This window comes from Xenopus tropicalis, chromosome 3 (assembly GCF_000004195.4).
Source record: "Xenopus tropicalis strain Nigerian chromosome 3, UCB_Xtro_10.0, whole genome shotgun sequence".
Taxonomy (NCBI): Eukaryota; Metazoa; Chordata; class Amphibia; order Anura; family Pipidae; genus Xenopus; species Xenopus tropicalis.
Window position 1 is genome coordinate 34,083,590 of NC_030679.2, and position 26,544 is coordinate 34,110,133.

Sequence of the window (26,544 nt, forward strand, 5' to 3'; positions counted from 1 at the left end):
GCCGTTTCGCGCATTTTCTTGCCGTTTTGCAAATTTTAGGGCGAAAAGAAATGGGACAGATTGGCTCATCACTACTGTTAACCATTGTTGTTAGAAAAACCTTCCTTTTTTAAGATGAAGCTGAAGATGAAGTTTTTGCCTACACAAAAACATATCGCTGGTAACATGTTGAAAAGGAAGGCAAATAATTCAAAAACAAAGAAACAAAAAGAATTAAGATCAGTTGCAAAGTTGCTAGGAATAGGGCAGTACTTTATGTTTACTTAAACTTGAACTACCCCATGTCCCATTGACTTGCATCGGTTACACCAGGTCTGAGGCAGTGTAAGATAAGGGTGTATATTAAGATAATTAGGTGGAGCAAAATAAGATAAACACATTGATAAATGATATGCCATTTTGTAGTTTGTAATTGATTTCGGTGGCTGATTTCTCTGATGGTAATGGACAGTGTAAAGTCATATGTTAGCTATAATATAATAATAATTACACTGAATATTTTGAATTGTATGGATTTTTTGTTTTGGAATTTTTGCCTACCTCTGGATAATAGAAATGCTAAAAAATAATTGTAACTATGGACTTTATTTTTTTTTTTGTTATGGAGTAATTACAAAACACTAGTGAAGGGGCAGTGGTGGGGATGAAAAATAATTTTTTTTTTACATCATCATCATTATTAAATGACGAGGTGCTGAGGATGTGGCTACAGAACATTTTAAACAGAGCAAATGTGTTTCCGAGTTCTGGCAATGCTATAGAGACAAGACACAGAAAAAGAAGTACGGCATATTTCATATCATCTCCAAGGATATGTGGTGCATTGTGATTTCATGATTTATGCACTATAATTCGTTCTCGCAAGCTCTTCACGTTCCATTGCAGACCAAGGAAAAGGAAATATAGACTGTTAAGGTATTTCCACTTCTGTTAGCAATTGAATCAGTTGTTCGAGAGGAGCTATATTTACGCCACTTTTGTGTGTACAGTGAAGTATTGTTTTGCTTATATGTCATTAGATTTTTTGAGCTACAATTTGAAGCTGTGAGTGCTTCAACAAATGGTTTCAGATATAACTTCATTTTTCTATTGATTTATAAATAAACTTTATATCCCCTTTATTCACATACTGTACATATACAGAACCATCTATACCCTCATATATAAAAACTCAATATACCAATACTAACTATAGATCTTAAGGATATTGTGCTCGTTCAAGTAGTTACTAGTGATGAGTGAATCTGTCCCGTTTCACTTTGCTGAAAAATGTGCAAATCTTTCAAAAGATTCGCGAAACGGTCGCTTATCAAAAAAAAATGGACGCGTTAAAAGAAATTAGACGCATGTCATTTTTTTTCCACACACAACTATTTTTTTTTGACGCAGGTGACAGTTGTTTTATCCACCAATGAGAAAACGTGGAAATTCACTGCAAATCCGTGCCTGGTGATTTATTTCGCCCATCACTAGTAGTTACCCAAGACACACTAAAGGCATTAATAGAATATGCCATCACAACAGGTTATCACTAGTGATCTGTCACATTTGGCTTTGCCGCAAAATTTGCAAATCGTTTAAAAGATTTGCTAAACTGCGAAAATGTTGCGCGTAAAAAAAAATTGTTGCACCATTGCACGGCAATTTTTTTTTACGCTATGACAATTTTTGGTCGTGGGGAGAATTTTTACGTGGCAAATTTTGTTGACCTTTTCGTCAAACAATCCGCCAATTGCGAAAGGCAGAAATTTGTGTCAATCCATGCCAGGCGAATAATTTTGCCCATCACTAGTTATCAGAGTCTTACTAAAATGATCATTTACATTTATATTCCTTGTTACAATGGACCTTGTATAAAAGTCAATGCATTCCTTGCTACTAGAGTTGTGGGTGAATCCTCCTTGATGGACAATTTTAAATTGTAGACCCAAATGGACGCAGGGACTGATTTATAAAATATTGTTATTTACCAATAGCTTCACATTTACATACTTCTTAATTAATTATACTTAGACACATAAGTAATACATATGCACTGACTTTTTTGATTTACCATATTATAGTTTAATCTGACATTTAGCAAAGTTTGTTAGTATGAAAAATGGGAACGATGGATTAAAAGTTCAGTAAAAACAACAAAATCAATTTTACAGTACTATTAGCTGGGCAATATTGCATGTTTGTGGATATCAAGCTATGCCCATTTCAAATTTGAAATTCTCATCAGGTTGCGGCATTGATTAGCAAATCAATTATTTCAGAGCCCATTCTGTGTTGTATTGCCTGCCCTGCTGGTTTCAATTCCTACTTAAATGATTGTGTTTCAAATTCCTTCTAAGAGAGCCCAGCTGAAAAATATTTGGGAAAGTTATAGGTTTCCACTCTGTCGCTAGCTCATACTGTAGTTTGACATGAATACTGCTTTGCTAGATAACAGACATATTTCAATTGTGGTAATTACACATTTCAGTAATTAACCAGACTCCAAGGATGAACCATGTAGAAATGTTGAGAAACCCCACTGCTCATGGACAAAAACATATAATTATGAGATAGTTGCAGGATTCTGGGGACTAGGATGTTACTTAACAGGTGCAATAATAATAATGATAATAGCACTAAGTATATATACATACATTTATATACAGCCAGCATTCAGAGAGTATAAGTAAATTAATCATTGTCTATTTATAAATAATGCTTGACAACAGAAGATACAACAAGGATTTTACCTTATTAATAGTGATGAGTGAATTTTTTCACCAGGCATGGATTCGCAGCGAATTTCTGCATTTCGCCATTGGCAAATTGTTTGGCTAAACTTCCTTGAAAATTTGCCACAGGAAACATTCTTTGCTCATAAATTTTCTATCAAAGTAGGACTGAAATGTCTTCTAAAGTTTTCAAAATTATTAGACCTACCATGGTGGTAACTGGAAATCATTTGGGTCAGGAAGGGATGGGATGAATGTAAAATTGTTTCAGTCACTCCTAGTCTCTCAAGCTAAGCCTGTTGGGTGCTGGGTGTTAGTGGGGGATTGATACACAGAAAATGCTGAAAATACATGCCCAAGGCCCCTGAGGTTTATTGCATCATATGCCTGTTTCAAGATCCCAAGGCTAGAGAGTATATATGTTTTCCTTCTTTCTGTGCCTTAATTGGTTGAATGCCTCCTTTGTTTTCTTTTTGCCTCTATCAGGACCATTATAAAGAGGGCTGAAGTTAGGGGACTGTGGAGCAGATGGAGCAAACTTTATTCAGGTATTTGTATCAGATGGTTAACCATTGTCCGCCTTTTAACTTTTTTTACATAGATCAGTATCAAGCACTTTTATACTGAAAAGAAGGTGGTAACATGTTGTCCTGTACCATACTATGGTGCACTGGGTAAACCACATGGTGTCAAAACACGACTAGAACCATCTTTATGTGGGAGGGTAAAACTGCTCCAAAATAGCATCACATTTATACCTGTTGATTTTTTAGCTAAAGGCAACCTCCATAGGAAAGGAATGTATTACAGTTAAGGGATTAAATGTGTGAGAAATGATAATTGCTGTTTAACAAGCATTTGTTGCACCAAGTATTTAACCTTCAGTCAAAAAACAACATTATTGTTCATGGGTATGAATAAACTTTATGTACAAATGTAACTGAAAATATATTTTCTACAGGGGGCAGCTGTGTATGCAATTCTCAAATTTCACAGCAATATGAAGGTACCACATTCAAGTGCTAGGGTCTCCATTAGGGATACCCAGCCAGTGGCTCTGGAGCAACATGTTGCTCACTACCCCCTTTAATGTTGTTCCCAGCGGCCTCAAAGCAGTGCTTATTTTTTAGTTCCTGACTTGAACTCAAGTTTTGGTTGTATTAAAACCAGGTATACTGGCAAACAGGGCCTTATGTAGGCTGCAGTCCACATAGGGGTTACAAATGGCCATTTATAGTCCTTATTTGTCACCCCAGGAACTCTTTGCTTTTTTTGCATGCTTGTGTTGCCTTTTAAATTTTTTAAATTTGAAGGGAGTTCACAGGTGAACAAAGGTTGGGAATGCCTGGTATACACTATAAATTGATTAAACTCACAGCTCCTCATTATCTGATTTGTTCATTTGTTAAAGTACAAACACTGGTGGTGACAAGGCAGGCAATGTGGGCTTGTGTTATTTTGAGCCAAAATTTTATCTGACATTATAGAACACCAGAAAAATGATTATCTGAGGATACATATGTTAAGTAAAAACTGGAAAGCACACAGGATAACAGCCAAAACAACAGTTCAGTGCAGATGAGAGCTAAATGTAGGCATCTACATACCAGGAAGAGCTTACGGCAGCATCGCATGAGTAGTGCCAAATTATGCACTAATGGCAGAATGTATTAAAAGTCATAAACAGAATAAACATTCAAAAAAATTAAGAATATAAATTAGCATGTCACACTGTATTATTGTTGGTTTGGGAGTTATTGTATTGCAGTTTTTAATTGCCAGTATCTCTTTTTTAGGACCTGCTTGGCTTGAAGTGTATTTTTTTTTTGTTGTTGTTGCGAACAGTGTTTCTAATAAAACTTTTTATTACATACACAGTGCATTGGTGCAAAGTATAAATCTCTGTTACACTGAAATAATCATCAGTGTCAGCAAAGAGATAAGTGTCCCCATATTTTTTAGGTTTTTCTATAAGTTATGTATGTTCAATTAGGGTTTTTATTGAAGGACCAAGGGGTCACAGCCCACATTATCTGCTGTTCAATTGGGGACAATATATAATTCCTTTCATTTGTGGACATAAGGGGTTCTCTAGAGTACTGCACTTTTAGGCATTATAGTTTATGGTGTCTTGTAAAAGCAGGTTAACAGAGGCAGGTGTGTGTGAGACAGATCACTAGGAAGATATGTGAGGTGATGGGGATCTAGTCAATTGTATCAAAATTAGATTGGACAAAACTATAAGAACAATCTGATTTTTGCCACCTTTAACTGGTCCATTTAGTCAACAGATTCTTAGCTGTGACTGACTTTGACTATATTTTACTGTAGTTGTTCAAACCCCTCCCCCCCTCCCACCTCACCTCAAGAAGTCCAAAGCACCAGATCTGGTTGACAGTCTATGCTGCTCATTTATCAGTGCCTAATTTTATGGAGTGGTAATAATGGTTACTGATTGATAAAAAAAAATATCAGACATTTAAGATTTAACAATTTATTTTTTGGGTTCCGTTGTTTCTAGGGATGCACTGAATTTAGGATTTGGTTGGGGATTCAGTAAAGATTATGCCTTTTTGCAGGGTTCGGCCGAATCCATTCTCCTGGCTGAACCGGATCTGAAAAATCATTTGACTTTTTGCCACGTAAACACGGAAGTTGAAAATGTTTCCCTTCCGAAACCTAATAAGGATATGCTAATTAGGATTCGGATTTGGCTAGGTATTCAGGCAAATCCTTTACGAAGGACTTGGGAGTTCGGCTGAATCCGAAAAAGTGGATTGTTGCATCCCTAGTTGTTTCATTGCAGCATAAAAGAATAATTCATGCAATTTATCTCTACAAGTGCTACACATTGGAAAGTAAAGATTAGTAATGAGCGATTCGCTTCGCCTTAAAATTCGCAAAACGGCAAGAAAATTTGTGAAACGGGGAAAAATTTGTGAAACGCATTTGTTGTGCGTTTCTTGGTCGCCCCACGTCTTTTTTATCACCTGCATCTATTTTTTGTTGTCTGCCGCTATTTTTTTGTTGCCCCCGGTTTTTTACGCGACCGCGCCTTTTTTTGTAGCGACCGTGCCAATTTTGACGCGACCGCGCCCCTTTTTAACGCAACTGCGCCCGATTTGATGTGCGACACAAAAGATCCGCGCAACAAATTTTTCCACTGCGAATTTTGACTGAAGTTTCGCAAAAATTCGACAAAATCCGGAAATTCGCTGCGAATTCATGCCTAGTAAATCACTAGTAAATCATCACTAGTAAAGATTCATAGACCACCAAGTTTGCCCAGTAGCAGTAACCCAGTAACTGTTTAATTTGGATATTTTAATAAATGACCAGACATTCATGGTTTTAATGGGAATGAGTTTAGTTATGGTTTCAAAAAACTCCAAAGCCATGAATATCAGAATGTTGATAAATGGGCCTCCATGTCAAAACATGGTGAAATATGACTAAATCAATAGGAAATCACAAGCTGAGCTAAGCTTGATAAATAGACCCCTTACTTAAAGTGGACTATTTTTAGTGAGAATTTTAATATGAGAGTTCAAGTTTTCTGAATTAATATAATGTCTTAAGACATTTATTACTTATGCATATTTAAAATAAAAATCAACTTCTCTCTTTCATCTTTTACTGATAAAACAATATTATTCCATTTACAGGAGTGAAACTATTATTTTTAGATCGTTCCTCTGGCAGTTCTGTAAATTTGACCAACTTCATCTCATTAACATTTACAATAAATGCATCATTGTTGAATTCTTTTTTTTTTTCACTAGAAAAACAAAACAACATATTGCTAATGGAGTATTTTGCATTTGCTGTGAACTACTTATTGCATAAGTAAAGGAAATATAATTCTAAGCAACTTTCTAATATACATTAATTACTACATTTAAATAGTTTTTACATAAATGTAAAACACAGGGAGTGTTTGTTTACCCCTTTCTATTCTCTGGGTCTGACTCTTGCAGGGAAAATATACCTCCTTTTTGGACATCAGCTCATGGGGGCGGGGCAGGCGGAGCTGTGGCATCGCGGGGCGAGGTTGAGACAGGATTGTGATGTCGGGGCTATGATTCGGCGATTGGCTGATCACCGTGCCAGTGTTACTGCCCAGTTTTCCAAATTAGGGAAGTCGGGCAGGAGGTTTTGACCTGGGCAGCCCTTTTGAAAACCGGGCTGTCAAGGTCAAAACCGGACAGGTGGCAACCTTAATTCCACACTTCTTTCTGTAACAGAGCTGCATTATTTTTGGTAAAGTGATCTCTGAGGGAGCACACAGCCCATCACTAAATGGTGGATCAAGGGAAAGGATGTAAATGGGCAATATTTAATATTTCCAGTTTGATGAGATTCTTCAATAGGCCACTTAATATGATATAAACTATCTGTTGGTTAAGGATTCATTCTGGGAGCATTACAGGCCCACATTGTAATGCAATCCCACCCTCCACCTTGCTCTATTGTGAAACGATGGATTCTGGAATTTGAAGTCTCTCTGTTTTCTGTAGAAGGTGATGCACAGAATCTCTAGAAAGCAGAGGGGCTTTCATTTCCACAGTCTATCACTTAATAATAGAAAAGATGAGGAAGGGTTTGGATAAACTTTTGTTTATAAATAGAAGTTCAAATAGTGTTTATGCACCTTTTCTACATAAGCCCAGCTACTTACTGAACTGAATTGAACTCCTGTCAAAAAGGGAGTTATATTTTCCTTCTAAAACAAAATAGCAAGAGTCAGTTCTTCTCCAGGGCTGTTAATCAGCTGGCTTGTAGCATTTTTAAGCAGAGTGCAGATAATGTAAAGAGTAAGTCAAATACTGGCTTTAATAGCAATGGCTTATACAAAACCACTGAAAATGTGTAATGAATGTATATTGGAATGTTGCTTAGAATTACATTTTCATTCACTATGAAAAAAGAATGCTCAGGTGGAGAACTCCTTTAAGATTAAATTAAAAACAAACACTAGTTATGAGTGAATCTGTTCCATTTTGCTTAGGCAAAAAATTTGCAAAACAACAGGAAAATTTGTGAAATGGCAAAAAATCAGTGAAATGCATTTGTCACGCTACTTTTTTGTCACCAATGTCTTTTTTTGACACCCACTTCTTTTTTTTTTTGTCATCCATGTCCTTTTTTTTACGTGACCGCACCCATTTTGACATAACCACACCCAAGTTAAGTTAACATGACCACGCCCAATTGGTCACGCCCATGAGTTTTTTCACATTTTTCCACTGCGAATTTTCACTGAAGTTTCGCAATGCAATGCAAGTAACATATTTAACTCCAAACACAGTGTAATTTCCCAGAAGTTCCACATAATTGTATCCAGAGTGGGACATTATGTTTAAGTTGCATTCTTGCTTTGATTGCATAATGTTTATAAAAATGGCGTCATTCCTGCAATTCATTAATAAACATTTAAAACTTAAGGGGGTTCTCCTACAGGGAAATTCTTCATAAGAATAACTTATGAAAAGATATGAAGGCACTTACAATTAAAAAAAAATATATAAAATCCCCTCCAGTTGTCTCTGTTCTACAAAAGAGAATTCCCACATGTTTGTCTTTGCACAGTTGTAACAAAATATATTTCTAAGCAACTCTCCAGGATACATTAATTAAACATATTCAATGGTTTTACAGATTTTTGAAACTGTAATAGGAAAGGAACATATGTAAATTGAGAATTTGATGATATTCTCACCCAGTTTTTGTGTGGAGAGTCTCTTATAATTGTGACGTATGTATGTATGTATGTATGTATATAACTATATATCACATTTATGAGCAGCCATGTTTTTACAGTTAGCATAAGAGAATATGTTATCAATAGTTATTACCAATAACATGATTCAGAGTCAATGATTTTAATAAAAATGGTCCTAGATCCATGAACAGCCTAATGCTTAATTATATATTGAAATAAAGCCAGCCTTTATTTATCCTTCTTAATTTTACCATTGATTTTACTCTTGCTTCCTGAGCCCCAACTACATGATAAGCAAGCTTGTAAAGATCTCTTCAATTGCCTTGCCATGGCTATTTTGTGTTGAGACTATTGTACAAAGCAGCACGCTTCACTTTGTGCTTAAAAACACATGCAATGCAAGATTTGTGGCATAATAAATTACAAGCCATAAAAAAATCAATGTACTAGTGAAACATTATATGGGAACCTCAGGTTATTTACTGCCTCTATGATTTTATTTATTTATTTATAATAAGATTGAAAGGTTTTCAGTACACACATACACTTTTTTTTTTTGCTAGGTACATATTTGGAGCTTTATAGAGCACCTAGCGTTAAACTATCTGTCTTCTGGAGGACCAGTTAATTACTCTTCTTTTCCCTACATTCCTTCCTAAGATGGAATTTGCTATGGGAACAATAAGCTGCAATTATCCAGGTACTAAATGCACACATGTATTGTAACTGGATTTATTGATTTGTGTGTCAGATATGTGTGTTGGTTTCTTTCTTTAAATATAGCTTCTAAACAATGATTTTTTAAAAACATTTATTTTGACAGCGTCATTAGTTTGGAGAAGCTTAGATTTATTATATGTACCTTCTCCTTCTAACATTGAATATGTATTCTTATTAACCTGGGGATTAATGTAATCCAAATCTGTAAATCAAGGTCATGGAATTGTCTTACACAGTTACAGAAAAAAGTGTAAAATATGGGAAAAATATAGACAGCACATTTCAAAAACCCTAAGTAAGCTTGTTATTCCATACCCAAAGCCCAGGCAAGTTTTGACCTGGATGAGAAGGTGTATCTTCCCCTTTCTAATGCACTTGTAAAGTCTCAACTAGAATACATGATGCATTCTAGTACAGGTATAGGACCCATTATCCAGAATGCTCGGGACCAAGGGTATTACGGATAAGGGGTCTTTCCGTAATTTGGATCTCAATAACTTAAGTCTACTAAAAAATCAATAAAACATTAATTAAACCCAATAGGATTGTTTTGCATCCAATAAGGATTCATTATATCTTAATTGGAATCAAATACAAGGTTCTGTTTTATTTCTACATAGAAAAAGGAAATCAGTTTTAAAATTCTGAATTATTTGATTAAAATGGAGTCTATGGGAGACGGGCATTCCGTAATTCAGAGCTTTCTGGATAACGGGTTTCCGGATAAGGGGTCCGATACCTGTACTTAAGTCTCTAGTACTTAAAAGGGATATTAATGAAAGAAAGGGAAGAGCGACAAAGCTGATAAAGAGTTTAGAAGGTCTCAACTATTAAAAAATGTGATCAAATAGGATTATTTACAAAGAAGAAGGGGCTCTTAGGATAAGTTGGGGATGATTACGATGTATATTAAACTTTCTGTCAATATCACCATCATAATTAACTTTCTGATGCCTTATTCATCAGTAGATCTTTCTAGAGAACACAATAATTAGAAACAACAGCAGTTTCGTTTTATGGTGGTTTTTTTTACAGTGAAAGCTGATACATTCAAAAGTGCAAGAAAGGTCTTGATGCGTTTTAAACAATTAAAGATATACTTTCAATTATCTCTTTATAGAAGGTTGATCCAGGGACTAGTTTAGAGGTCTTTTAGGTGTCAGTAAGGATTTTTCTTTGCCTTCAGCTGGGTAAGCTGGAAGTTAGGCAGGTTAAACAGGTTACATTTTGTTAAGGTACGTCTTCTTAACAAGTATGATAAAGGAAGTGTACAGTTAGTAGCTATCAAAAATGTATAATTACTTGTATTGATTTAGATCCTTAAGGTAAACTGATTTTAGAGTTTTTATTTTACACAAGGAAGAATGTTTGCCTTGATATGACAACTCAGATTGTACACCATGATGAACACATCAAACATTCATTTCAACAGAAAATAAGCAATAATCATTTATTTAAATTAAGAGAAATAGTGGAACATGGTTATGCATGTAAAACAAATTCTAGGTTTTGTGCTCCAGCTGTATCAACAGCAAATAAGTAACAACTGAGGGGAATGCAACATGAGAGAGCTTTCTTGGCATAACCAGTATGCACCTTATAGTAACATTAGAAAACTTAAGGGAGAACTAAAGCATAACAAAGAAGTAGGCTAAAGAATTTGAAAACATTATGTTTTGAGGTTGTGTATCAGCCCAAGGCAACCACAGTTCTATGGATGTAAAGATCTGTGCCTCCAAAGATGCTCCTAGTAGCTTCTTATATTCTTTTCCGCTGATCCTCTGGGCTGTTGTTAGTTACTGAGTTTAGGGAGTGATTGTACAATAAATATAGAAAATAAATTTCAATACAATGTTAATTTGGAATTCTGATTACATGGCACCTCCTAAACCAGTATATTTAGCATCAGAATTTAATAATCAGCCCTGTAGCATCAGCTTTACAGGTAAGACTTAGTTTTTGCTTGATGATTTGTGACAGCCCTAAGCTTAGCTTCAGAGCTCACTGAGCATGTGCAGTGTCACTGACTTCTAACAGAATCCAAGATAGGGGCTCTTGTGAAGGCTTATATTATTACTACTATAAAGATGCTGAAGGAAAGTTACTATCACCAGGGGGGTGCCAAAATGTTAGGCACCTCCAAGTGATTGTAATCACTTTCTTGATACCCTTGGCCAGAGCTCCTGTTAGCAGGAGGATCACTCTTTCACAGGTACCCCAGGCCAGTGCAGTTTTTTTCCTAACAGGAGCAGCAGCCCAGGGTATCAGGTAAGCAATTACAATCACTGGGGGGTGCCTACATTTGGCACCTCCCAGTGACTGTACCTTTCCTTCGCCTTTAGTTTCCTTTAGTTCTTCCTATTTTAGTATATAAACTATGACGATTTTAGCCATTTTTGTTTTTAGGGTTTTAGTTTTATAGGGCAAAAAAGGTTTGCCATAGTAATTCTGTCTGTATGTGAGGTCAAAATCAGTTTCATAACATAAAGTTTCAAAACAATTGTGCAAAAAACACATATTTACTTGAATGCATTTGGCACAAAAAAACACAAAAGACATCAAGCTTTCCTTGACAAGCCCACACAGGCATACTGTAGCTTATATACATCTGTCCAACAATGTTATCCAAATGAAATAATAACAATACTAATTATAATACTTGGATTTTGTAGGTTATACCCTTCTTACATCAGTTCTGTAAGCTATACAGTTATATGGAAGCATAATACAGAAATTCCACAACATTCTGATAACTAATATTGTGTTTAAAGCTAACAAAATGACTTTCTTTGCCTTTTTCCTGTATCTAAACAGGGATAAAAGCACCTTATAAAGTTACCAAAAGTAGAATCTAACTTTACTCTTGCTTTAAATAAATGCTAACAGTACCTGGTTTCCAGTGGCACATTGCTGTTAAGTACCCAGCTGTCCTGAAGCTGAACAGATTCTGGAGTTGTGGCCAGATCATTTGGAGCTGGAGCTGGTGCATGAATCTGATTTCTTCTGTTAGTCAGAGAGTTCTTATTTAGGGAGTTAGCCGACGAATGGTGGTGCGACAGTGTGTGAGACAGTGTGTGATTATGTGGTGGTGGAAGAGGAGGCCTCAATGTTGATTGGCTGTGATGGTTTGTTGGGCCTGGAAAACAAATAGAAAGATAATGTTAAAATAAAAGTAGTGTTTGAATGTCATTATATATGTCTTAAATGATAAAATTGTCGCATGTAAGCTGCAAAAGAAAAAAAAAACCGAGCACAAGTTTCCGTTCTTCTTGTAAAACCCTACTTGTTTTCCCACCCTTTCTCCTCCAATGCCTTCTTTCCCTTGTTGCATATTTTCCCCTTGAAAACAAAATATTCCAGTTACAAGTGGCACTGCTTTATTTATGACTGGATAATATGGGGATTGAATATACAGGTGGGTTACATTTGGACAATGCCACCAGCATATCCTGTTCCTCAATTACCAGGGCTGCCAGGACGGAAGTGAAAATTAAAAACCCCAGGGTCAACAAGGGACATTGCAGTGAACCCCACAAAGGTTGCAAGTTTGTATGTATGTATGTATGTATGTATGTATGTATGTATAACTTTATTTATAAAGCGCCACAAGGGTACGCAGCGCTGTACAATCTTACAATATACAAAATTACACACTGGGAGGACAAGGGTTATAATAAATACAATAAATATATAAAAATGCATAGGGAATAAGTGCCATGTGGTATGAGACACAGTAGGATGGAGGTCCCTGCCCCGTAGAGCTTACAATCTAAGTGTACATGAAGACATATCCATATAATACACAAGACAGCACAATATCCAGAGGAAACATGTCCTTATATGTATCACTCATTGACATGAAGGCATTGTCATATCTTTATCTCTTAACCCCTACACCCAATTCTAAACCAGATTTTCAAGCCAGAGAGCGAGATAAAGAGATAAAGAAACAGGCAATCAGAAACTATTTTACCTCAAGTACATTGAACAGAGACGCAGCTTCCTTCATAATCCTGGACTAGTGCGTGCCAGTGTTACATATTTCTAGAATCAGCATGTCACACCCAAGTCTTTTTATTTAAGAAATATTTACTTGTTCTTTCATGGCACTGCCACCCATATTTACCAAGGTTAGTGAATCAAACTGAAGAGTAGGTGTTACAAACATAGACCTTTTCTTCAATTCAAAATCTAGTAAAAATTGGAACAAATAATTACAAATAAAATTATGAAAACGGAGAACTCTTTTTTTTAACCAACTGCTCCTCAGCCAGTAATAATAAAATACACTAAGTAATAAATTACTAAAATAAATATAATTTCGGTTAAGAATAGGCCAAAATGAAATTCTGGGAAGCAAGCCAGTAATGATAAAGGTCTTTTAAGCTGTACTGATACACACTTGAATAACTACCAACTCAACCCAGAAGCCACTTAACATCATTGCAGTGGCAATTTGCTTAAATAATATTACATATAAATTACTTATCCAAATAAAAAGCAATATTATAATTGTCTATTCAAAATCTATGGTCTTAGCCTTTATAAAGTCAATATAGCATCAGATAACTAGGAGATTACCTTACCAGTCAGCAAAATAAAACTATGAAATACTAAAGGGCAGTTTACAGAATGAAGATTCTCCCATCGGTGTTTGGGCAAGCAATTGCAGGGAAAAAAATGAGTCTGTTCCTGAACACACTTGTTTTTTCTGAAATCGATTGCCCTAACACGGACCGGCGAATCTTCATAAATCTGCCCCTAATAGTGGCTTTTCAAAAGGTCACAAAATAAATAAACATGAATTGCTTTATAATGTGTAAATTAACATTCTCAATCACATTAGCATTATACTAACATTAACAGCCAATATAAATAACTATGTATAATAATTGTGAATAATTAATTCCTTCTGACAGATGGTCTCTCAAATATACAAAGATTAACCAAAATATTACCAATGCCAATAAGTGCCACCTTTTCCTATCCACACAACTCACCTTACAAAGGATACATATTTCTATGCAGAACTACTGGATGAGGTTCCACAGGTACCAGTATAGTCTACAGCTTATAGTAACCCCTGTTACCTAACCACCTCTGCATTGTTTGAGACCACCATTCACATGTCATATCATAATGGGCAATAGTGAACTTAAGAAAGTGCAAACGGAATTGGCATTCCCCATTAACACACAGAAGTGATGATAGTTATAGTTCAGATGCAGCTAAACATCTAAAGCTTTAATTTCTTTAAAAACTAACTTAAGCAGGATTAATAAAAAAAATAATATTAAATGTATATTTTTGTTTTCTGCTCTACACAGCAACTACATTAGCACAGCAAACTACCAGGGCTTTACCCTAGGGCTAATTGGCTGGATACATAGATGGGATGGCTTTACCCAACAGGCAAGTTAAACAGATCATTACAAAAATGTTGGCCACCTTACCCTTGCTTGGGTGGTGCATTTATAACTCATCTTCAAAAACCTCAGTTTTTTTTATTTTTACAAATCAGAATACAATTTTTTAAATGTTTTTTAAGACCTAAATTCATACCTCTTCCACTTTGTTCAAGAATTACTGGATAGGAAGAGCTTGTAGCATGTTGGCCACAAATGTTCCTCTAACATTTGCCTTGAAATACATTAAAGCAATGCACAAAGAATCTCATAATCCTACAGTCAAATCCGCCTACACCTTTTCTGTACTGAAGTTGGAGAATGCTGGATGTGGAGAACAGAGGGGCACACACACACACACACACACACACGCAGCAGAATACTAATCAAAGCATTGAAATATTTTACTCTCCCGACTTTGGTGATGACCTTCATCTTCATTAATAAAGCTCTATAAACCTCATGGGGAAACATCATTACAGTTCACATAATTTCTTTTGATTGATTTTCAATGTGTTCATTTCAACTTATTTGTTGTAAGGTATTTTTTTTAATAATTCAACAATATCCAAAGCTTTTCCTGCAATTAGGGATCTGTGAGGTGAAAGATGACAGTTCCCAGTTGTTTTCCCAATATCTTCCCCTCCGGTCACTCTCTCGCTGTTTATTTAGCATCAATCAAACCAAATCTATTTCACTGTGTTTTTCCTAGGTCTGATTGCCTCCATTCCCAGCTTTAGTGACATAAAGGGCACAACTCATTGCTCCAAAATGCATTGCAAACCCCCCAAGCTGTAAAAGGGTAAATAATACATAAGTGGAATTTATGACAGGAGAGAAACCATAAAACAAAAAACATTATATGGGCTTCTAAGATATTTGTTCCACTGTCCCAACATTTTCCCATTTCTACAGAAATATCAGATGCCTCAGGCTGTGCTGACATATTGCTGTGTTTGCGGATGATTAGGACATTCTAATACTTAATGTGTAGAACGTTTGTAAAATCAGATTATATTTATTACCAGTTTTCACGTTCTGTGTGCTGCTCTTAGCCAAGAAATGCTAACATGCGTCTCTTGATGGGAAAACAATGCAAATTAAGTATTGTATTATGAAATATTGTGTCTCTAAGTGTCACAGAATGTTGCTGAAAAATGAGGTACATTGCGGCTGCTGGTTGTGACTGATGGATTCAAATATTTAATGCTGTTTTGTTACTAGATGGGGTATGATTTTTTTTCCTTTTTGTGTAGGATTAACATTGTTCTTTTAAAGTATTTACTATTTTGAAAAGTTACATTATTCTACATTACTTAGAAGAAGTGGCATGCTAAATAGAAAGGATAACGTCTCAAACATGGACATTCACTAACTGTAATATTTCACAAAAAGTATACTATTTTTGCCTTTTTGCCAGAGGCATTTTAATAGCGCCATATAAAGCATAATATCCAAGACTACAGTATTCTCAAGATTAACAATTAATTCAATATATGTACCTGTATATACTGTATTTATATATGTGAGTGTATCGTTAGGCCTGTATATGTACAGTATATATATATGCTGGAGATCATTAGGAGGTGTTAAACTTGATGGACTATTGCCTTTTTCCAAACCTATGTAACACTTCTAATGGCCATAAATAGATTGCACCTTTCCAGTAGTGTCTGTGGATAATGTATCAGCTAGGTCAAGCAGACTGGCAGCTACCATATATCTTTCCTACAAATGCACATATGCAGGGACCTAATGTTCTGATCCAATGATAACTCATGCACTTATCTGTCTAGGAGAAGTAAATCCTTACATAAAATTAAAGCCAGGCATCAATAAAAAGCATTCTGGTAAGGCACTGTATTCCTTTAGGTTTTTAATTCATGCTTAACTACAGCTCAAAGAGTTCTCCACAAATGTCATTTATTCTATTTGTGAATATCTATGTATAATTATATATATATATATATATATATATGTATATATATAGTGCAACAATTCTTTTGAAATATAAATGGCACCGTTAGATAAAGCACAAATCATTATGGGGAGATAAAGAAAAGTTAGTCTTTACTGAGTCTTTTTAAATTCTGTTTATGGCCAATAGGTTTACCTGCTTGCATCCTGATTAAAAGAGACATTTAATTGCCAGAAGTATTGTGTAAAGTGCAGTTTTGGACCAAAATCACCAATGGCTATTGACAACTAACAAGGTTTTTGTGGTGGTCAAAGGAATACAGGGTTCATGTGTTTTTTTTCACAAATTGGGTGCAAGCTGTGGCTAATATTTTCAGAATACAGATTATTGCATTGCCTGGTTCCCTATAGTTTAGGGTGGAAGTATCTTAAATGTCAGTAGGCACACTTGTGCATAATTCATCTGAAGAGGATAGATGTAATGGTGCTCAGGCCAAAGGTGCAAGCATGGTGTTGGGGCACAAGTACCGGTAATGCTGTGGCAGCTCCTGGGTTCCCACAGTGGCTTGGGTTAATAGACACAATGTACATGCACCCATATTATCAGAAGCAGACATCATTTTGACACTGAGCGCCAGAAATCACCATATCCTGACACCAATGTTTTTCAGGGCAATTGTCTCCCATTTGCTTCAAAACACAAACACAATTGCATGTGTTTCAAAGAATCTCCCCTTTGTGGCCAAAATAAAACTGGAATAATGTAAAAGAATCCTTCACTGAGGGTAAAAACATGGCTACTTGCTCCCAAAATCACGCTTTGCACTTACAGTTGTGACTGCAAGTGACCCTTTTATATCACATACACATTACACATATATTGTAGGGTTTTACTAAAACAGTTTGTCACTCCAAATCCGGTGCACAGAAAACAGAATTCCCTGTGGTTCCTGAATGGCCTATATGGTACAGAGATATGCTGTATGTTACATCTGGTGGTTACCTAATTTCTCTAGTTTTCCTTTAGTTTTGGTTATTGTTCTAAAAGAATATGACTTGTAATTGTTGCATTTCCCCAAAATCCCTACATACTTTTCCATACAATCTATTGGTTTTATTTTTTTATTATTTTGCAGTGAAGCAAGAGTTTGGTCAGATAAAGAACAAAATCAATCGATAAACTCTGCACTAAAAAGTTGAATTTGTAATACTTTCAAAAATAATTCAAATAGAAATGTAGTAATACTTCCCTACACTCTTTTTAAAAGCAAGCACTTATATTATTCTAGAACTGGCTTGAGGCCTGAGATTAGTGCTTCTCTACCTGTGGAGAAGGTATTCTAGCTGTGAGGATTAGTTCAATGAATTCTACTTTTTTTTTGCATATTTTAAGCATCAAGATGGAAAACAATCACTGGTTGTATAAATATGTTAGCACTGCAGCCAATAAAAGATTGGCATGTTCCTTATTGCTTGATGCTGCGTGATGACTAGTTGGATCGGTTGGAACGTAGAAATGTTTGATGTGTATGAAAATTAGGAGAAAAACTGTTAAGTGAGTAGGTGAGAGTTCCCTTCACATTAGTGGGATATTGAACATCTGGTGAAAAAAAACCCACTGCTACTGATATATGCGTGGGCACAAATAAATGTTAACAGTTTGGTGCCAATCAGGAAGCTTTACAAGCAGACCTCTTGCTATTTATTACCAGCAGGGATCTGATGCTAAGAAAACTATTGCATTGAGAATGGAGGATTAGACATACTTATTTAAACAAGGTACAGAAGTTTGAAGACTTGATATTTGCTTATATTTGATGAATATTTCTTACCGGTTATTTAAAGAGGAAATGTATGTGTGTGGGAGTTTATTGCATGAACTGGTTACACCAGGTATTGCCAGTCTTTGACCTTCCAGCAGAAATACAAAGCCCCAACTGCTTGGCTTATTGAATGATGTTGTGCAGCCTTCTGTACTACAATATGTCTTGGATTGGCTACAATAACCATACAGTATGTTGATTAGACAGAATTAGTTTATTATTACACCCCTTTGGTTTTAGAAGCATTGAAGAAACAAGTCATTATTATACAATATATAGAAAGAGTAACAGTTGTTCAATATGTCAGGGCAAATAAAGTCCTAAATATCTGACTTTCTCTACTGATATGCCCAGTCCTTTACAGTGAGCCACATACTATTTGGAATGTCCCAGAAATCCAACCTTGTACCTAGAGAATTCCACTGTTTCTTACCCTTAGGTCCCCAGACTAACCCTGGGTTATGTTGGATCCTCTCCAGGGATTTCTAGAATTTTAAACACTATGGAGCTCAGATATGTTAAGTGCAATTCCGGTTGCACAAATCAAGCCAATCCCTATCATTAAAGCTGTGTGCATGTAGAGCTGCTCCTTGTACTTCTGCATAGTTTTTCACGAATGTTTGCCCAATCATGTTCACTGTGAATTATTGGATGTCATTGTGTCAAGCACATTGTCAGCCTGTAGCCTCAATTATACTAGAGTTTTGGAAAACAAGACATGGCGATTTGAGCCCAAAATTACCTTTTTCACACTGCACTTTCAAACAGCCCTTATATCTATTATAAATAAAGTTTCAAAAGATGCAGCACAATGCACATTTCTTTGCGCTTTGCAAGAAAAGAAAAATGTGATAAAATATGTGCTGCACCAACTTTATAAATGGCCTCCAGTAATTTTTAATAGAACATTGAATTTTGGTTTATGTATTTTTTTGGAGGTGGGAAATTTATTTGTCTTTGAGTGACCTCCTATAATTTATGTGGAATAAGTACGCGCTGCAATGATTAATCTTGCTTTTCAGATTGCTATTCCAGATGGAGAAATCAAAGACTATTTATACTGACACAATGGGTTTATCCTTACATTCTTATACCAAGGCAATACAAGAAAAGAAATACTTGACCCAAGGGCACCCATGCTTTTCAAAGTCTCCAAAACAAAGAAGATTTAGAAAGCTAATCTACACTTAAGAGAGAAAATACTGGTTGTTAAGGGAAAAAGGCGTTTGCTATAAATGTCTTCTGCGGCATTAAATCAGGGTCATGTTTTTTCTCAATCCGCTTTATCAAGGTATGGTTTAACCTGCATGTTTAATCGAATTAACCATTCCTTATATAAAGGTCATGAGCTTTTCCTTTTCCCGGCAAAATCAGAAACACATGTATATTGCAATACAAAGATAGCACTTTGCTCACATATGCTTGTTCCATTATAGGCTCCATAAGCTATTCTAGTAGTCATTACATCAGACTCATCACTACTGAAATTACACTTAAAGTGACAGTTGCCTTTAGAATTTACCTCCCTATAAAAAGTCTTAACAAGAACTAATTAGATTTAACGCTTTATCGATGAAATGTAAAGAACATTGTCTTTCTACCCTTTTATCTGAAGTCCTTATATTCGTTCCACAATTTACATTTACCAATCTTCCTTATACATAAGTTAATTGGTTATATAAACAAAATCCATAAACACTATCTGAACTGCCAAAACCATGAAACTCATTCTCCAACTCCCCTTAGAGTCCAACCCCCCTTAGACTTAGGGGCATATTTATTTTCCTGTGTAAAAAACAACGAGAAAATTTACCACACATCGGCAGGCTTTGCTGTGTAAAAAATGGTGTAAAATCCGCCGGAAATTCCAGAAAATAACGGCGTAAAATCTGGCATTCAGAAGGCGATATTTTTTGTTTATTTTACACAGCTTTTAAAGCCGTTTTTTTTGGCAAATTCGTTTTACACAGCATAATTAATATGCCCCTTAGTGTCAGGCAACCCCTTCCCCATCTTGTTCCATTGTGAAGTGATGGATTCTGGGTAGTAAAGTCTCTCTGCTTTCCATAGTGGGTGGTGCACTGATTCTCTAGAAAGCAGAAGGACTTTAAGCCCCATAGTCCATCATTTTTGAATGGAACAAGGGGTCAAATGACTCTGTAGGGCTATGGGGAAAATGTGATAAAAGGTACAAATGGGAAAAATAGCATAAAAAAGAATGAAAATAAAAAGCTGGACAGGTGGCAACCCCACTGATTACAAATTATTCCTGAGATTTTTTAATATTCAAAAGTAGCTTAAAAGCATGGTGTCTGAAATTAAGGGGGGGGGGGGGAGTGTCTGAAATACCCCAAACTCCAAGCATTCTGGATAGTAGATCCCATACTTAAAATGAAAGTATCATAGCAGCTTGGCAACATTAGCCTCGACTTACAATTATTTTATGATGTTATGGATGGGAAATCAATACCACACAGCAGTGTCCTGCCAGTTTGATTTTTGGATATTGGATTCATATTTCTGTTTTACTGTCACATTATGTTATTATTATGCAGAATTCTATGCAAAGCTATTACTGCACAAACTCTTCCAATAATGTAGGGTGCATCTGTAAATAACCTCAATATCTAGATAACAACCTATATGTAATTATCAAAGCTCTTACCTGTTCATAAAAAAGCTTTTTACAGAGCTGATTAACTTTAAAAACTTTGAAACAGTAGAATAAAATGATAAATTGGACTTATTGTGGCCATTATTTAAGAACAACATGTGGCATAACTGAAAATAAAGCAAATATCTTTTGAGATTCTCTGATTCACACAGCAAGAGATTTTACTCTGAAGAAAAAGTTTATATATTTGACCTTGATTTATTCTACCATACCTGAATAATACTAAAATTGTTCTAATTATCCTAAAGCCGACTAATGTTGTTTTAGTGAATGTTAAAACCTTGAAGAAACTAAGCATTTCTGACACATCTCCAGAGCTTAAACCTGATCGGTTCTTGACTGTAGTCAGCATTAATTTGCTGTGTGGCTTGTGTTTTAAATGTTTTAGAAAACACAACAATATGCAAAGGATAAATGAAAAAAACAAGAGGTGGCAGTATTTACTAATCGCTTTCCTCTGAAATATATTGGAATCAACAGGTGAAAATACAGCATTCTGAATTATGCTCACAGAGTTGACAAAAATATGAATAGTTCTTCAAATATGATTATGTATAATGAAATCAAAGCTAGGTATCCAAGGGCTCTTTTTTAAAGAACTAATTTGTATACTTGAAGCCCTGTCTACTGAAATAAGTCTCAAATATATATATTTTATGGGAAGCACGTCTTAATAAATAATGGAATTTTACTGCTACTATGATAGGAATTCTGAAGGGGAAGTAAAGAATCCTTAAGGCAAGAAGCAGTTGTACAACAGGTGCTGAAAAAGAGTCTAAGGAAGGGGTGAGAGCACAGAAACAAGAGCTAAGGACTAGCCACAGTGCTTAAGCAGAAGCTCAGGCTAGAATGGGACTTTGGAGCTGGGTTTATATAGGGTGGAGTTGGTTTTGACTGGCTGACTAATAACTTGGCTAAGATAAGTGGGACAACAACTCTCCTGGCCTAGTTGTTAAGGAGGGAGGACCTGGAGGTTCCTGGCTCAAATCCCAGGGGAGCCTAATATACTATTTGGCTACTATACTTAATAGAACGTTAAATCATAATACATACTGAAGGGCCAACATCATTCCACTGCTGGCAATATCTACTTGGATTAGAGGGATATTGGCCAGGTTGGCTGAACAATTCTGTCAGAATATGGTTCTCTCACAAGAAGTCTGCACAAGCTCCCTATATGATCTAAAAATTGGCTTGAAGGCCAAATGACTAGATGAGCTTAATGTGTGCCTATACTTGTGAATAAATCAACCATAAATAAGCTTGCTGGCCAAATTACTCACAAGGAAGATCCGATAAGTAGCTATGGTTTATAAATCTGGAATACAACATTTTTGTGAATTCTCCTCAAGCCATTTTTACTTATGGCAACAAAAATAGCATCTGGTACAGTTAAGCCTCTTGTCTTTTAGTTTGGGGGGTTGTAGAGTAGGTTCCCTATGTACAAATATATCAAGAGACCATATAGTAGTCCCAATGATCTCATTCCCCAGTAGAGCATTCCAGAGGACCCAAAAGCATCCCTTTAGGTTTTAAGTCATATGAAGTTGTGAAATTCCCTTCCTTTTGCTAGCTACATACATTCGATTATATTGGGGAAGGATACCTACTGAAATTAACAATCTTTTATCTAAAAAACTGGTCTAATTTGCATTATGGAAGGATTTTTATTCTGGAGTGGCCTAGATAGCTAATGTCGGCTGGTAACCACACTACTTTACACAATATTATGCTTTCTTTTCAGATAAAAGTAAACATTTCTAATTCTGACGACAGCATCCCTTTAATAATGCTATTATTATAGCTTCATGTTCTTCATTGTTGAAAGGACAACCTTGAAAACAAGCACAGGAGCTTTGTTTAGGTATAGAACAAGGTGCCTCTTCATAGACAGTTATGCTAAATTGCCTGTTTCCAGTACAAGTAAGGAAGGACATTCACCACCCTTGAAAGCAGTATTTCTTTTCTTCTGTTACTGCTAAAGAGTTGACTTAAGGCAGATGAACAGTGTAGAACAAAGAGGTTATTTAATTGATGCATTCAATTTTAATATTCTTTGTGTAATGTCCTGCTTTGACTCATTCTATGTTTCATACATTACTTATGGTATGAGCAATCTGTTTAGAGATTTAACATTTACTGTGATTTATCAAAGACGTGGTACATACAGTATGTGCAAAATGGTAAATAATGCAAATCACTATGGTGATTGCACCATGGTTTTCTAAGAAAACTTGTATACTGTACATATGAAGTTACAAATTATGGGAACAACTGTCCCATTTTGCTTATCTGAAAATTTTACCAAACTGAGCAAAAGATGGGTGATTTTTCAGTGTTTTTTTACAAGAACCCCTTTTTTTTTTAATTAGAACAAAATGGAAATTCTAACAATGTCATTTCTATTTTTCCTGTGGCTTTTCCAGTTACAAAAACACATTTTTTTCCTGCCTGATCAAAATGTATGGGGAAATTTTAATAATGCCATTGGCATTTCATCCCATATTTTCCTCATGTGAAAACCAATGGGATTTTTTTGGGCAGAAAAAGAAAATTCAGAAATTCTAGTGCCGGTTTTACAAAAATATTTGCCACTAGCAAATACTTTATTACAAACCTATAGCAGGCAAAAATGTTTGCTTATCCCTAAAAATTACTTCCTGCTAACTTCCAACTTACCTCAGGTAGCACAAAAGGTGTTCCTGGTAACTTAGAGCTGAAATTCCAACTTTTGAATTGCGATATTGCACTCTCTGCACTGGCAATGTGGCCCCCCATCGACCAGCTCCAACAAGAAAGAAAAGCTAAGTGCGGGGGTGGCATCAACTTGGCTGCCTCAGGGCATCCCTGAGCCCTGAAACACCCCTGAACTTTTGTCAATAACAGTGTCAGCACATGATTCAGTAGGTGCAAGGCAGTTGCATGTGTAGGTCCAACATGCTAATGGGACCATGGAGGTAAGAGTTGCTTAGGGCAGGGGCTAATTCCAGTGCTTCCCTCGTAAGTACAATCATCTCTAATTGTGTGCTAGCGGGGGTCCCCAATGGTTTTTACCCCTGAGCCACATTCGGATGTATAAAGTGTTGCAAACCAACAGAAGCATGAATATAGTTCCAGGGGTGCCAAATAAGGGGTGTGGTTGGCTATTTGGTAGCCCCCTATATGGACTGGCAGCCTTCAGGAGGTTCTGTTTGGCAGTACACCTGGTTTTTATCCAACCAAAACCTGCCTCCAAGCCAGGAATTTTACAAATAAGCACCTGCTTTGAGGTCGCTGGGAGCAAAATCCACAGGGCTGGGAAGCAACATATTGCTCACGAGCCACTTGTTGGGTATCACTGTGCTAGACTGTACATGCCCAGTAAGAAGTAGAGAGCTAGAGAAAGTTATACAAAAAAATTATATATTAATATTTGTCATTTAGGAATATAATGACAGGTAGTTTTACAAGACTGGCTAAAAGCAAGACTGTTTTTGCTTTACATTGTACCATTAAGTCAGATAATCAAGGCTATGCTGTTTCTGTTATTCAAGATTTGGTCACATTTCCTTGGCTATTATTTATGAGATTTCCCCATCATCAGAAATGGATATTTTTGACATTGTCTAAAATGCTGTGATAAAATATATATACTTTTACCTCATTTTCTGCAGTATATAAATAATACAATAGAATAAAAGGGAATGAAATCTGGAAATACATGTACAGAGTTCAAGTCAGCAAACAGCTTTAATTACTTGCTGAGTTTTTCCTGGCTACTTTTTATTGGCCTGTCTCATTTTCATTTGGAAAGGTACCTTGGAAACAAAAAGTCTTGTCAAAGCTCATTGACCCTCTCCTCTAGAGTGGAGTGTATTATAACAAGAAAAACCCAGTCAGAAGAATACTCATTTATCTACATTATGAATCTTTGCAATGAGAACATTTTATGCTTGGCTTTTTCCAAACTGACTAATTTACAGTCTTGTCATGTACAGGTATATGTGTGTGTGTCTGTCTGTCTCAAAAATATGTTACCAGCCTCCCGTTTCAACTGCACTTCACTGCACAATGAAAATTGACAGGAATGTTAATTATTAACTAGCAGGAAGCAGACTACAAAATTGTGATTTTCAGCAGCATACCAAGTTTTGATTTAGGTTCTCTAAAATGGGAGAAAATTATTTGCTCTTGTTAATGTACCAGTGTGGGACTAAATATGTGACATTTGCTTGGCCTTTAATGTGGACTCTAGAGGAGGATCTTATGATCCATGTGTGTTATGGTCCAAAGATACAATATGACATTTTACTTAAATTGGAAAAACTGTATATACTGTATCTCTATGTATATAGCACTCCTTATTAATAGTAGTAATATTAATTGCAATATTAATACTGATATGGGATCTGTTATTTGGAAACCTGTTATCCAGAAAGCTCAGGATGTGACTTTCTCATTTTCCCATTTTATTCAAATAACTAGCATTTTCCGTTATTTTAATTATTTTTCTCTGTAATAATAATAAAACATTATTATATTTGATCCCAATTATGATATAAGTAATCCTTATTGGAGGCAAAACAATCCTATTGGGTTTATTTAATATTTATATGATTTTTTTGTAGACTTAAGCTATGGAGATCCTAATTATGGTAAGACCCCTTATCTGGAAAACCGCAGGTCCCAAACATTCTTGATAATAGATCACATACCTGCCATAACCATATGGGAATAATGCAATAAATGTAAATGGAGGCATATGTATCAGACAAAATTAGCAAAGTTATAGGTGCTGCCACAGTGGTTTCCTGACTGAGTAACATGGACATCAGAATGACTGATAAGCAAAAGGGACCTTAGTTTATAATATACATGCAGGCAGGGGCTGACCTACATAATTGGAATATAAATAGTTAAAAACTCACCAATGTAATAAAGTGGTCTAGGTGCTCCAGCCCCAAACCCTAAACCCAAGGGAGCACAATCCACAAAGCCATCAATAAAGTAGTAAAAAATGTTTTCAAAACGTAATCATTTAATCGTAGGCTGGCCTATATAATATCTGTTAAGTGCAGAAGAATGTTTGAGTCATATTAAAATAAAGCATACCAGTTTAAAAAAAAACCCATAAAAAATGAAAGACCACTTCAAATATTTCAAGAGTAAATGTGCATGTTTATTATTACTGTCAATATGCAGGTAGGTATGAATATGTATTGTATTTATACTTATTTATTGCATTTATCATAACACTTGTCCTTCGTGTGTGTCATTTTGTACATTTGTACAGTACTGCATATCCTTTGTAGAGCTTTATAAATAAAGGTATACTGTACATACGTACATATATTTACATAACTAGAGCTACATAAAAGAACCCTAAGAGACCTTTGTTTTCTTTATCCATCTCTCAGTAAAAATTACCCTTGAAAATTACCCTACATGAAAATATGTTTTGATCTGTACCTATTCAAAAACACATTATTAGATAAGGCTATTTATTATTGGCACACTTATCCTGCTCTGTGACTGTATGTGTGTGCCTTAAAGTGATACAGGTTAGTGGAAAATGATGATGACGGTTGTT

General features: G+C 35.7%; 1 protein-coding gene across 2 annotated transcripts in view; it reads right to left on the reverse strand.

The window, feature by feature from the left end:
• Positions 1–26,544, reverse strand: part of tenm2 (teneurin transmembrane protein 2) — a 712,086-nt gene that overhangs the window by 330,510 nt on the left and 355,032 nt on the right. For both annotated transcript variants that reach the window (XM_031898791.1, XM_012959675.3), the window contains exon 4: positions 12,046–12,292. In XM_031898791.1, coding sequence (XP_031754651.1) covers positions 12,046–12,292 — 247 coding nt within the window. The remainder of the gene's footprint in view (positions 1–12,045; positions 12,293–26,544) is intronic.